General features: G+C 35.6%; 1 protein-coding gene across 1 annotated transcript; it reads left to right on the top strand.

The window, feature by feature from the left end:
• The first annotated feature begins 3,568 nt into the window (after positions 1-3,568).
• Positions 3,569-15,340, top strand: LOC123385241 (mucin-7-like). The gene is made up of 5 exons (XM_045056976.1): positions 3,569-3,588; positions 9,291-9,360; positions 10,856-10,888; positions 12,620-13,145; positions 15,093-15,340. The coding sequence occupies exons 2-4, from the start codon at positions 9,307-9,309 to the stop codon at positions 13,079-13,081; spliced, it is 549 nt and encodes a 182-aa protein (XP_044912911.1). The 5' UTR covers positions 3,569-3,588; positions 9,291-9,306; the 3' UTR covers positions 13,082-13,145; positions 15,093-15,340.

The following is a 15,340-nucleotide window of genomic DNA, read 5'->3' as shown; positions in this document are numbered from 1 at the left end:
GAAAACAAAGCCAACGCTGAAGAAATAAGAGGCAAAAAATATAAAGAACTGAGTTGTAGTCACATCATATGTCAAACCCTCATATAATAAGCCTGGTCTGCTTATCTATCTGAGAAAATACATTTTACATTCTAGTTAAATGAGTTTGGGTTGAAGTTTTCTGTTGGTTAAAACTGAAGTATCCTACTAAGAATACAAACAGTTTCAAGTTCCTGTGTCTTTATTCTTCATACTCTCTGTCCCCAGAATTCTCTGCAATTTCACATGGTAAATATTTAATCATCTTTCATGACTCACCTCAAGTACGAGCTTCTCTAACCACCTCTAGATGTAATAACCTGTGTATCCCATTCACCATATATATTCTTCAATAATATCACTTATACTTTATTGTATTTGATAAAATATTCTCTTAAGTCACAAGATATCCTATTTATAGTTTGCTTTGACACAAGATACCTCTGTCCAAAGTTCCTCTCTGTCCTAACGTAACCCCTGTTCAAACCCTCATATATTCACAAGCCTCACTGTAACCCTTACCCACAGCTCCTCCTACCCTGTGCCATAAACCTATTTTTCATGTCTTAAGGAATTCCTGATCCAATATGAGAGACAAACAGGGAGAGAGAAAGGGAATGAGAGAGAGAGAGAGAGAACAAGTTTCAAAATGAAATGACCCTGACCATAAAGAAAGTTCTCCTAAAGAGATGTTCTACATAAGGATACATTAAAGAACATTTGTAACTTCGAGGTACCAAGAAGACTGGGGAACTGGGCCAGTATGTGTTTAATATATGTGCATTACCCAATTCTTCCACCTGTTGCAGATTAGAAGCAAATAAATGATACATGAACTAAAGTTTGAGTCTGCAGTCTATTTCCACAATACCACTGGTATGTTCCTTTGCATTTTTCACATAAACTTCAAAGATAACAGAAGTCTAAATTGAAACTGGCATTCCCCTTCCTTCATTTTTCTCTTCTAATATTTTCTGTCTCAAACAAAAGATACCATCTGCACAGTTGTCCAAGCTGGAAACTGGCACTCCTCCTTCACACCCCTCTCCCTTTTCCCACGTGCAACAACAAAAACAAAGTTTTCACCTCTGGGGTCTTCAGGAATCCACTTGCCTCCATTCCTATTGCCTCTTCTTTATTCCAAGTTTTATCAAGCAAGAATATCATTTTATATCACAAATGTATCATGCCACTTCCAGCTTCATACTCAAAATGCTCTAGTGACTTTCCACCAACTTCAGAATGAAGTCCAAAATCATTTTGTTATTTGTCAGATTCTCCACAACCAGGACATTGCTAATCTATGCGGCCTCACGACATCCTACTGTCAACTTATACTCTTAAATCTTACCTATATAGATCTGTTGGTTTCTTTAGAGCATCAAGCTATGTTTTGTGTCGGTATCACTAAACATGCTATACTCTTCCTGACACTTGTTAAAATTCCCAAAATATCATTTCCTCCAACCAGATAGGCCTCTGTATTTTCCCATCATATTGTCTCATAGCACAAAATATCTTGCTTTATGTAACACACATAATTTTTCAAGTTACCTGTTGTATTGATTTGCTAGGAAAGCTGTAAATAAATTACCAGAAACTAGATGACTTAGAACAATAGAAATGTATTCTCTTCACGGTTCTGAAGATTAGAAGTCTGAAGTCAAGGTGTCAGCAGGGCTTCTGCTCTCTGAAAGTTCAAGGGGAAGATCTTTTCTTGCTTCTTCTAGCTTCTGGTGGTTGCTAGCTGTCCTTGACATTCTGGCTTATGAACACATCATTACAATCTCTGCCTCCCTCATCACATGATATTCTCTTGTGTGTCTCCATGTTCAAATTTCTCTCCACTTATAAAGATATCAGTCATCGGATTAAGACCCTTAATCCAGCATGACCTCCTCTTAACTTTGTTACATCTTCAAAGACCCCAAATTTAATAAGGTCATGTTATCAGGTTCTGGGAGTTAGGACTCCAACATATTTGGAGGTAAGGGAAAGACATAATTCAACTCACAACACCTGCTTAAAGTTTGTCTCCCTTACTAAACTGTATGTTTGATAATGAAGAAGACCACATAATTGATCATCAAAACCAAACTACTTGTGAGACTGAAAGAAGACAGTATAAATAATGGCTCCACAGCAACAGTCATAGAGTGTCCTGAATAAACAGCGCTGATCACCCCATTCTAAGAAAAGAGATCATACCCCTCTTGTCCACTGCTCACTTCTGACAGCTTTGAACACAGTAGATGCTCAATAAACATCTACTAAATGAATGAATTAAATGAAAGAGTGAATAGTGATTTCATTTATGAGGCTATGAATGCTTTTGGAGGAAAGATGGCATAAGCTGGATACTCAGAAATAAATAATGAGTTTACCAGGACAAGAAGGGGATTACTGGGTGCAAGCTGAGGGGAGGAAGGGCAAGGGCAAAAATCCAGAAACATAAAAGTAGAGTTGACCCTTGAATAACACAGGTGTGAGTTCCACAGGTCAATTTACATGGGGTTTTTTTGTTGTTAGTGGTTTGTTTGTTTTTGTTTTTGTTTTTGTTTTTTGGTAAATACAGTACAGTACTATAAATGTATTTTCTCTTCCTTATGATTTCCTTAATAACATTTTATTTGGTCTAGCTTACTTTATTGTAAGAATACAGTATATCATACATATAACATACAAAATATGTGTCAATAGACTGATTATATTATCAGTAAGACTTCACCAGTAGGTTATTAGCAGTTAAGTTTGGGGAGAGTCAAAAGTTATACATGGATTTTCGACTATGTAGGATGCTGGGACCCCTAACCCGCACATTGTTCAAGGTCCAACTGTACTTGGTGGGCTCAATAATACTCAAGTAAGTTTAAAGCACAGAGAATCTGGGAGAGAATGGTAACAGATATACCAAGTTGTACCTGATATTATAGCCTCACAAAAGCAAAAATAATCAAACTGTGTCAGACTATGTGTATTGGTCAGGTTCTCCAGAGAAACAGAACCAATGATTGATGGATAGATGGACGGATAGATGTATGGATGGATGTAGAAAATTTTTAAAAATTGGCTCATGTAATTGTGGAGACTGTGGAGTTTGAAACCCACAACACTAGCTGGCAGGCTAGAAATTCAGGTTGAGTTGATGTTACAATCTTGGGTCCAAAATCCACAGAGCAATACTGCAGGCTGGAACCTCTGATACAGATTCTCTGTTTCAGTCTCTAGGCAGAATTCCTTCTTTTTTAGGAAACTTCAGTCTTTGCTCTTAATGCCTTGACTGATAAAATGAGGCTTATCCACGTTAGGAATGGTAATCAGCTTTAGTTAAAGTCAACGGATCATAAACGTTAGTCACATCCATAAAATACCTTCACAGAAACATCTAGACTAGTATTTGACAGTCACCATAACCTAGGCAAATTAACATAAAATTAGCCATCACACCATGTGTTAGCAACTTAGACTTAAAATTTCACATAACAACTCATTCCTGAGCTAGTTTCACAGGAATTAATGACTTTTTTTTTTTTTTTTTTTTTTTTTGCAGGAGCTAAAAAGACTTCCAAGGTAAAATGCATTGCTAAAATGTTGGGGTGAATATCCTGGAGTCTTTAAATGAGAATATGTATATGAAGTGGTCATTGAGCTGTATTTTCAAGGAGCTGCAGTAAATATCCCTAGGAGCTGGGGTGCCTGGGTGGCTCAGTTGGTTAAGCATCTGACTCTTGATTTCGGCTCAGGTCATGATCTCATGGTTTAGTTCATGAGTTCAAGCCCCGCATCAGGCTCCCCACAGACAATATGAAGCCGGCTGGGGATTCTCTCTCTCTCCTTCTCTCTGCCCCTCCCCTGCTCACACTCTCTGTCTCTCTCAAAATAAAAAAATTAAAAACTTTAAATAGACTTAGGAGATAATGCTCTATATAACATGGGTTGAGAGATGCTATTGTATAAAATGGAAAACATCAAAAGTTTTAAGGGGCTAATATCTTAATTGTGTTTTAGAAAGATTATTTTAGTGGAAATGTAAAAGTTGTATTGGGTATGTAGAGGAAGCAAGAAGTAGAGAGAGAAGAAACTAGAGTAGGAATCAGTAAGAATAGTTATCAGTATCAATTATCAGTATGATTATCAGTATCAATTATCAATATGAGTGTATTCCATTTGTACCATCAACCAGAATGGTAATAAAATGAGCACAGCCTTAACTACACAGACACTTCAACATGAAAATTTTAGGTAGAAAGATGAAAGCTCAAGTATGAGCTCCAATTGGTAGTTGTTCTTAACCAAGTTGGCTGCCTCTCTTTAATGAGAACAAGCATCCTATAAGTTGAAATCCTCACATTTTCTCTCACTCTACAGAATTGTTTTTATTTTCATTTTTTGTTTGTCATATTCATTTGAGAGAGACAGAGACAGAGACAGAGAGACAGCAGGGGAGGGAGAGAGGAAGAGGAACAGAGAGAGGGAGAGAGAATCCTAAGCAGGCTCTGCACTGTCTGCATAGAATCCAACATGGGACTTGAACTCACAAACCATGAGATCATGACCTGAGCAGAAACCAAGAGTCTGACGCTTAATGACTGAGCCACCCAGGCACCCGTCTCATTCTACAGAATTTTGGATTAGATATAATTTACCACAAAATCAGAAAAGGAAAGGAAGTTCATGATATCTATTAACTTAGTCAAAAACACTATTTATCACCTAAATTTTTGCCAGAAAATCTATCAGTTGATAAAGACACAAAAATGCCTAAGATAATTCTCTGTCCATAGCTTATTCAGTATCATAATTAATCAAAAATTTTCCTAACAGAAGTCAAACATACTTAAAAATATCTTGCTGCAGGGAAAAGTAAAAGCTGTAAAGATCAACAAATTTGGGTTAAAATATTGGCTGTTAAACCTATGACCTAGATATTTTCTGAAGTCACAGTTTCTTCATATGCAAAAGAATATTCTATGTAAAAGCACACAGATCTAGGTCTGCATCTTGATTTGGATTTTAGGTTGCCTTCATTGTAATAAGCTATCCTTAAAATATATCTATATCTGTATCTGTATCTATATCTATATCTATATCTATATCTATATCTATATCTATATCTATAGATCTATCATGTAAACAAACTGAAAAACCAATAACCAAGGAGACAGTGTGTCCAGTGCCCTCAAATTCACTGTTAGGAGAAAAAGTCTGGAGGTTCTCACTTGACCTTCAATTCATCACTGGGTAAATTAATGCCCAGAAGACACACAATTGTTAACTTCTAACTTGAAAGAAAACTATTACAAATCCCATTACCCACCAGTAGACCAGTCATGTGTAAGTACATGATGTTTACCTATCTTTGTCATGATGTATGACATTTTCAAGTAAGTAAAACTTACATGAAAGCAAATGTCAACTTACTATAATGCTCACATTTTGTATTATTTACTAACTGGTACATTTCTTCTGAGCAAGATAAGTACTGTGGCACACGACATATCTTACTTGACAATTTAATTAAGGAATTATTAATCTTAATGTCAGCATGTTAAGTGGTGTCAAAATGGTTCACTATCTTTTTCTCATTTTTATGTCCAGAAAAGGCAAGAAAAGAATGCCGTGTTTGCAGCTACCCTATAGTTACTAATGTTTAAAGTTGAGCTCATGTTAGAATCTCTAAAAATTAACTTTCAGGAATGAAGTACTTTATCCTACAAAGCTAAAGATGAACACAAAAGAAGCGACCATCTTCAAATACTTTCTGCCAGATCAGAGTCCACAACATTATCACACAATAGTAAGGCAAATATAAACAGCAGTCTTAATTATGAAAGTGTTCACAGACCTAGGGTTTATATTCAAGTTTCAATAATTACTGCTTTGTTACTAAAATGTCAAGTTATTTGAGAAAACACTATCTGAAATAAAGGAAAGAAATTGCCTCAGAGCATTATATTTAAATTATGAAGAATAAGCCTTCAATTTTTCTGATGCACAGTTAATCAGCCGTGATGTTTCCAAAGAAAAGGAAAAGGAGAAATGTCAGCTTTTGAAGATTATAACACTCCATTTTTTGCTTCAGGAAAAATTTGGATTAGCCCCGAAGCAAATGCTAAAATAATAATAATAAGAATAATAAGTTTGATAGGAACAAAATAGAAAGGATAATAGGGGGAAAAATCCTTTATAAGGCATGAATTACTTGTACTCTTTCTCCAAGCTTCCAGACTTCAAAACCTGAGGTAAGGCTGACATTGCTGGACAGGCAGAAAGAGGATCCCTTGTTATGGTATCATTTTTAAAATTTCAAAGACTTAAATCAGTTTTCCTTAGATTTTGATTATATCTTGTTTCTAATTATTATAATCATCATTTTCCATATCTCAAACTGTTTTCCATATAATTCTAATAGACAATGCATTTGAAAGAAAATATGATAGGGGAGCCTGGGTAGCTCAGTCAGCTGAGTGTCTGACTTCGGTTCAGGTCACGATCTCACGGCTTGTGGGTTCCAACCCCATGTAGGGCTCTACACTGACGCTCAGAGCTTGGAGCCTGCTTTGGATTCTGTGTCTCCTCTCTCTCTGCCCCCACCCCCTTTAGCACTCTCTCTCTCTCTCTCTCTCTCTCTCTCTCTCAAAATAATGAACATGATAAAAAATTTTTTAAAAAATGAAAGAAAATGTGATAAATAGAAAATAAATTGAGTTGCTTTAATAAATCATCAATCTATAGGTTCTAGTCACTTATACATTAATAAAATGTTAACAATTTCAGTAAAAAATAAAAATTGCTTGTCCTCTGGAATCCCAGTTTTAAAATGATTCCTTTTTTAGACATGAATCCATATTATAATTTTGTACCTACAATAACAAAACTGTTTTCAGTGGCATGAACATATATGTATGTACATATATATGTACATATATGTATGTACATACATATATGTATGTACATATATATGTATGTATATATATTATATTTTACTAATTTTGCAAGAAATCAATGGGCCTGCCTTTTTTTAATTTTTATCAATTGAATGTTTCCATTCTATTTATCTCTTATTACAAAGGGAAAGGCAGGTAAATATCTAAATGTTCCTTATATTTTACTTGAGATTGTGACTGTTTCACATATGGAGATACACTGATTAATTTGGTTTTCAATTCTTATTCTTGGGTTTATTGAGTTGTGACAATTTCATCATAAATTAATGACTCCATTTTAAAAGCAGAAACTGGGCCTCAGAGAGGTTAAACAATGTGACCAGGGTTTGACAACTGAAGCTCAATTCCAATGACTATTGATCCAGTGACCTTTCCCTTATAATCAAAAGGAGATGTCCTACTTAATAAAATCATTGCTAAAGATAGTAGTAATTCTCCATCAATTGGATTGTGGCTATCATGGTTTCTTTTTTTTTTTTTTAATGTTTATTTATTTTGGAGAGAGAAAGATAGAGAGCAAGTGGGGGAGGGGCAGGGAGGGAGGGAGACACAGAATCTGAAACAGTCTCCAGGCTCTGAGCTCTCAGCACAGAGTCCCAGCTGGTGTTCAGACTCAGGAACCATGAGATCATGACCTGAGTCGCAGTCGGACGTTTAACCAACTGAGTCACCCAGGCACTCCAACGGCTATCTTGTCTTTAAAGCAGTAACTTAAAGATTAGAAAAGTGGTCACATTTGAACATGATATTTTGCAAGCATAAACAATTAGTCACTGATTCCTCTACGTAGCTACTTTTCTTCTTTGGGAGAAGAATTAGTTAAATGGATAGTGACAAAAAATATATATATGATTCATTACTGAAGTATGATATATAAATGTAAAGTTATGAAGAAAACATAACTTTTTTTAAGTTTATTTATTTATCTAGAGAGAGAGAGAGAGAGAGAGAGAGAGAGAGAGAGAGAGAGCAGGAGAGAGGCAGACAGAGAAGAAGAGACAGAATTTCAAGCAGGCTCTGTACTGTCCGCCCAGAGCCCAAGGAGGGGCTGGAACTCACAAACCTTGAGATCATGACCTGAGCTGAGATCAAGAGTCAGACACCCAACCAACTGAGCTACCCAGGTTCCCCAAGAAAAGATAACTTTATAATAGACCTCAAAAACTTCAATTGGAGAGGTTTAGATTTGGTGGATTTGGTTCTTTTGCATTTACTATCAATAGGAGAATCTAGAAATAATGATCATATCAAAAGAAAATAAAAGATTTAACAGAAATGTCAAATTTCTAAAAGTTACTCATGAATAATAAAAATAATACTAATGGCAATATTAATATGAATATCTCATTTCTGCTTGTCATATTTTTAAGTTATAAATTAATGTTAAAAATTTTTTGTCTAAAATCTATGCAAGTATGTAAAGTCTATGTAAGTCTATGTAAGTAGGTAAGGTCAAAATCAGAGCCAGAAGATTATTTTAATGGCAATTTCTTGATTTCTTTTATGTGTTTAAATTATAAAACCAACAAAACACTGTAAAATTTTAATAACAAAATACACATACATATTAAACCATCATATCACACTTATTTTATCCTTCATTTACATTTCCTCTCTTGTCCATTTGAATAATTTATACAGCGTGCTATTTAAACTTTTCACTTGTGTTATTTGAATAATTTACATACAGTATGGTAGTTAAACTTTTCACTTATTATAACAAGGATTTTTTAAATTTCTATAAAGTCTTCATGATTATCAGTATCCAAATTTTCTTACCTATAAGTAACATTAAAATGATTTAAATTTTTTCCTATTGGTTAATTTACTGAAGATCATTCTGAAGACAGATTATTTAGGTTAAAGATACAAACATTTTCATCTTTTGCATATTTCCATACTGTTTTTCAAAAAAATTATCTCAGTTAATAGAACCAATGGCTGTGTGCAAAGATCAGCTTCACCGTCTTGATCATAATTTGGTTTTAGGTTCTCAAATAACTCTTCAGTAATTATAAAATAGTAGCTCAAAAAATAAGTTCTCTATGTTTTCTTGACAATAAGACAAGGGTTAACTTCTGTCTACATTTTTATCTATATTGGTATTGCCATGGTAATTCCTTATTCGTAAACTTTGCACATATTTGTTGGACTATTCTTCTTATAAATTTGATAATTTTTTATTATACCATCTATATAACATATGCCATAGACATGCTTTAACATATATAAATGTTTTTCCTTTGGTTAAAATTTAGCAAAAACAAAATGATATTTTTTTATTCTTCTACCAATAAAGTATCACTTTTTTCTGCCTACTTCTAGAAGACCCTAAGACAAAATGAAGGCTCTCATTTTGATCGGTGCCATCTTGATTGTCACTGCTTGCTTCTCGGTAAATAGCAAATATCTTCACCTATGTTAATTTCCTTATTTAGTTCTTAATCATAAGGTGTACATTCAGTTCATTGTTTTATGTTAACCTAACTTTAATCCACATAAACCTTGTTTAATTTGATTTTTGCCTAAAATCTTTTTTTTTTAATTTTTTTTCAACGTTTTTTTATTTATTTTTTGGGGGGACAGAGAGAGACAGAGCATGAACGGGGGAGGGGCAGAGAGAGAGGGAGACACAGAATCGGAAACAGGCTCCAGGCTCTGAGCCATCAGCCCAGAGCCCGACGCGGGGCTCGAACTCACGGACCGCGAGATCGTGACCTGGCTGAAGTCGGACGCTTAACCGACTGCGCCACCCAGGCGCCCCTAATTCTTTGTCTCCCTCTCTCTCTGCCCCTCCCCCGTTCATGCTCTGTCTCTCTCTGTCCCAAAAAAATAAATAAAAAACGTTGAAAAAAAAAAACAAAAAACTTTCTTTGTAACCTTTTTGTTGACCTTCAGATTCAATCAACATTTTTATTTTTTTCCACACATTTTTAGTCTTTAGAATTGCCAACATGTGTAAGTAGGATATTGTAGTGTTATGATTTTAAATTATGTATTCTGATTCCACTTCTGCAATAGCATTCCTGAATAACATTTAGTCTTTGGTAAGCGCCTCAAAAAGAAGGATGTCTGAAGAAGAAAACTGATTATAGGGAACACTATAAAATACATTTCTAACCATATAAGGGATTTCACATGGATAAAAAAAATTAAGAAATTCTAGACATGATATATAACTTTCCAATCAAAAGCATGTGCTTGCTATCCCCTTAACATTTTTAGATTTGTATACCTTAAGCTTGCACCTACATTACATTATCTAAAGGGTAGGTTACACTGTCTAAGGCTTATTGCTGCAAACCTAATCCAGTATCATTTCATGAACAACCAATGTCTTACGGGCACTGCTAACACAGTGCCTCTTCCCTGTTGTTCCATGCTAAAATGTAACAGCGAGGAATTTCCATCCAGTGAAAAAAAAAAAAAACCTTGTTCCAGAGCTCTTTGGATCACCCACTTTCTCTCCCAGAAAGACAGGCTGATTTTTCCTTATGTCAGGTTTATAAAGATACTGTAGTGGTCCCCAGGCTTGGCACCTGAGTAAATGGTAGCTATTATGATGAAAGGAGCCAAATCTTGCACTACCTGTAAACTGCAGACTGGTTGGCAACAATCCATGAGAATGTAGAGGGAGAGGAGCACTTCTGCCTAAAGACCTCCAGAAAAACTGATTGTCCTTATCCTATGAACTGTGTGCTCTAAACTATTACAAGGTCACTCACATTTAACAATGACACTCAAAATTCTAAAACTGTACTCCATTCTATTCACCTAACCCAACCACATATTACTCTCAAACAACTTACAATCAGTATTCTTGAAATACCATATATGCTCTGGGTCTAATTTTTTTTTATATACATTTGTATTCTCTATTTCCATTTTAGCCAGCTGATGCACATAAGCGGAAAAGCTTCAGGGTAAGTTTTGTTTATATTTCTAGTTATCTTTTTATATTTTCATTCATAATCAAAAGTCAGTTATGTCTGAAGAGTTGATAAGGTGCAAATGTTTTCTTTTATTCCCAACCTAAGAGAGTCCTTCAGCAGAAATAGTTCTGTGAACACCGAAATCTTGCCTCCAGTTGCCTGCCTCTTTGATACATATAAATCTGCAGTGGGAGCAGAGCAACTTAGCACATAAAAAGCAAAGTTCACCTAGACTTCAGTACCAAAACCTGTCTACATTTGTTTGTTCAATGTAAATGTCTTTCTCTTTATAAATGTTAATTTTTTTTTTTAGTAGGGAACATTTCCTATGATCCTAAAAATGCAAAAACCTAGGTTTTTTTCCTCAAAAACAATGGTTTTTCATGGAGAAAAAAATTCAGAATCATCTGGAAAGACTTTTCCAAATCACAAATCCCTGTTTCCACTCTCTGCCATTTTTTTAAATTCTCATAATCCCCATTTTGTGTCCCAGTGGAAGTGGGCTGCATGGCAAGGTGTGTTACCTGAAAATACTGTCACATCATCCTGTTACATCCCCTGCTCTCCCTTTTGCCCCTTCTAAGACAAGTACCCTAAATGAATCCTTAAAATCCAAAACATTCTCCTGCTTCTAATGCAGGACAAACAGCGGAATAAACAATGTCTAGGTTTAGTGACACAAATTGTGCTGATATTTAGAAAAAAATTCTAGACCTACCTTTAAAGTTTATGATAATTTTGGCAACTTATTTCTCCTTCATCATAAAGTCAAGTGTCCAACTATTTCTTAGAATTTATTCACTTTGGTAACTAATGTTTCATGAAGAGGCATGAGGAGTGTCATATTTAGAATCCCAAGAATCAACTTCTGCCTGTGAAGACAAAATGAGAAGGGTTTAAATGGAAGTCTGAAAGGAATATCAGGTTAAAAGCCCATGTAACTAAAGACAATTAAAATTGTCCCTGGCCTTGCTATAATGAGGTTTTCACTGGGTAGGTATGCACTGCCTGATCTAAGGTACTTCCAGCTCTTAATGTCTGCAATTCTGTGCAAGTGAGTGAACAACGTGGATTCATGGGATGCTCTATCAATCTCACATTTGGGGTCTATGAACACAGAGCAATGCAAAGCTTCCATAGTTTCCTTTTATTCTCTATTCAGAGCAATAAAGTGCATTATGTTTTTTTCTAGGATAAAAATCAGAACAGCATGTCCCAAAAGGGTCTCCATGAAACACTAAAACACTAGTATGAATAAATGATACACACACACACACACACACACATATACACACTTCCATGATAAAGTAAGTTTGGGAAATATTATATATCCCTTGGATATGCTAAATATTCATAGCATATTATATTAATAACTTTAATAAATCCTATAGTAAAGAAATGTGTTTACCCAAATCTTTTCCACAGTCATTTGACCACCAAAATTTTTTCAACATTTTGGCTATAATGGATCACATGTTGGGAAAATCTATAATAAACCTACCAGGCTTTAAGAATAGCAGAGATACAGTTTACTTCATATTTCACAAAATGTCATAACCCAAAACCCTCTACTTGGTAGGAACACCAATCAAATTACTTACGGAATGAAGTTAGAATATTTACCCAAATTTCAGTGATAATATAGACATATTTTTAAAGCCTGCGTTCAGGTTTATGCATCTCACCTGTATAAAACAATTGTGTTTCATATTCTCTCTTAAGTTTAGTGAAAGTTCCGAAGAGCATTTAAAACTACTTAAACAATTAAGTTCTAAACTGTCAAGAGGATATTTTGCAAAATCTGAAACGGCTCCTGGAAGTCCATATGGTCACCACGGTCGTCATGAACCCCACAGAGGTTGCCATCCCCCTCACTCCCCCCACCATCACCAAAGCCCACCTGGTCCACCACCCAGACCTATATCACCACCTGAGAACACTGTAAATCCTCAAGCACCATCAGCCCCTTCTAGTGCTGACCCAATCCTAATTTATACCACCACCACTGCTGCTGCCAACACCACCACTGCCACTGTTTCTGCGGGAAAAACTGCAGGCGTGACATCCACCACCATGGCTCCCAACACCCCCCAACCTGAAGACATCACCAGTGCCCCTGTGGCTGGCACTACCACTGCCCCAGCAGCTAACCCTACTACTGTCAACCAGCAACAAGTAATTTAGTAAATTCCACACCAGTCCAAGATTACAAACGTACCAAACCACAAGGAGACCAAGGCAAATCAAGGTAAACGATACTTTCCAAAATGTTTTCTAACTAAATGAGTAACTTTACAATGTGTCTAAATAAGGGCAGGTGGGTTTTTCCCACATCAAAAGGAATAAAAAGAAAACGACATGGCAATGAGAAAGAATGAAATATGGCCTTTTGTGGCAACATGGATGGAACTGGAAAGTGTTATGCGAAGTGAAATAAGTTATACAGAGAAGGACAGATTCCATATGTTTTCACTCCTACGTGGATCCTGAGAAACTTAACAGAAGACCATGGGGGAGGGGAAGGAAAAAAAATGGTTAGAGAGGGAGGGAGCCAAAACATAAGAGACTCCTAAAAACTAAGAACAAACTGAGGGTTTATGGGGGGGTGGGAGGGAGGGGTGGGTGGGTGATGGGTATTGAGGAGGGCACCTGTTGGGATGAGCACTGGGTGTTGTATGGAAACCAATTTGACAATGAATTTCATATTTAAAAACAAAAGAAAACTAGTTTTTAACTCTGCCATATGGATTAAAAACTCTTAATATTTTTTTTATTTCAAAAACTAAATTTGGTTTCCTTGAGTTGATAGGTTATATCTGTAAACGCAATGCTAGTGGATTCCTACAAAAGAAAGAAAGATTTTGAAAGATCACTAATATGTATTTTGACCTTCTGTTTCCAGTGCTAAAATGTGTTTTATTTCCCTGAAATAATCACTTATAATTAGGGCCTTTGTAAATAAAAGTTAGTGTATACTTCAAAGTTTATTAAATCTGGGGCGCCTGGGTGGTTCAATCGGTTAAGCGTCCGACTTCAGCTCAGGTCATGATCTCATAGTCCGTGAGTTCGAGCCCTGCGTCGGTCTCTGTGCTGACAGCTCAGAGCCTCCTTCAGATTCTGTGTCTCCCTCTCTCTCTCTGCCCCTCCCCTGCTCATGCTCTGTCTCTCTCTGTGTCAAAAAAAAAAAAGAAAAGTTTATTAAACCCCACAAAGTGTGTACTTGACATAAAGGAATGCTCCCTTCTTCTTTCAGGACCTACCAACTCTAATAAGGCACACACAAAATATATATATGAAATATTTTAGCAAACACTACAATTAGCCTTGAGAACAGAAATATAAATTAAATCACAACCCATAGAAAAGCTCTCTTGCTATATTGACTGAACAGACACATCATGATATAACATGATCCTTAACAAATATTGAAGATATTGGAGAATATCACATATTGCTCCTATTTCTGAATATAGGTGCTCCTAATTACAAATAGAAATGAGAATTATCCCTATTATGTGACAAAAATAATAATCATGGATACCAACTGTAGAACACTTAGAATAGTTCCAGGGTGGTTACTGCACTAAAAAGTCTTTGTATTGATTCCCATTTAATACTCATAGCAACCCTGTAAAGCTAATATCATTGTCTGCTTTTTAGAGATGAAGAAACTGAAGCTATGAGAATTTATGAGACTTTCCAAAGACCACAAGGTATAAATGGCAGATTAGTCTTCAAACTCATATCCATTTAACTCTGAAGTTCCAGCTTCTAACGTTCTTCCCAGCATTCAGTTATTTTAAAACAACTGGATGGAGCTAGACAGCATTACAATAATAAGTCAGTCAAAGAAAGTCAAATGCCACATGATTTCATTCATATGTGGACAAAAGACAAAGACAGGGGAGAGACAGAGAGGCAAACAAGAAATAGTCATAACTATAGAGATCAAACTGATGGTTACCAGAGGAAAGGTGATAGGTGAAATAGGATAGGTGATGAGGATTAAGGAGTGCACTTGTGATGAGCCTGGATGTTGTATGGAATTGTTGAGTCACTATATCGTACACCTGAAGCTAATACTATACTATATGTTAAATAACTGGAATTTAAATAAAAACTTTAAAAAATTGGAGAATAAAGAGCTTATGTACTTTTAATTAATGGCTCATGGTATTTTGTTTTGTTTTTACAGATCCTGAAAAACTGAATATTGATATATTGTGATCACCCTCTCTCACCGTTTCAATTTTAACAAAAATACAAGAAAAGAAACAAAAACAAATGGATGTGGGTTCTTACTACTTCTTCTTTAGTCTTGTTATCCTGTACACATTTCCAAAGATAATTATATGTATGCATTTGACCACATGTGTCTTGGTTTCCTCTTTATTTCTCAGTTGAGTGACAAAAGTATTACCGGCACTTTCACTCTTTCAGATG

The sequence above is a fragment of the Felis catus genome, chromosome B1 (genome assembly GCF_018350175.1).
Source record: "Felis catus isolate Fca126 chromosome B1, F.catus_Fca126_mat1.0, whole genome shotgun sequence".
In the NCBI taxonomy this organism is placed as follows: domain Eukaryota; kingdom Metazoa; phylum Chordata; class Mammalia; order Carnivora; family Felidae; genus Felis; species Felis catus.
This window is presented reverse-complemented; position numbering and strand designations above follow the sequence as displayed.

Bases quoted from the DNA above. Each gene is read 5' to 3' on its own strand.
- LOC123385241 (XM_045056976.1), top strand. From the start codon at position 9,307: ATGAAGGCTCTCATTTTGATCGGTGCCATCTTGATTGTCACTGCTTGC. The intron at 9,361-10,855 runs GTAAATAGCAAA...TTTCCATTTTAG, and splicing joins TTGTCACTGCTTGCTTCTCG to CCAGCTGATGCACATAAGCG. The intron at 10,889-12,619 runs GTAAGTTTTGTT...TTCTCTCTTAAG, and splicing joins ATAAGCGGAAAAGCTTCAGG to TTTAGTGAAAGTTCCGAAGA.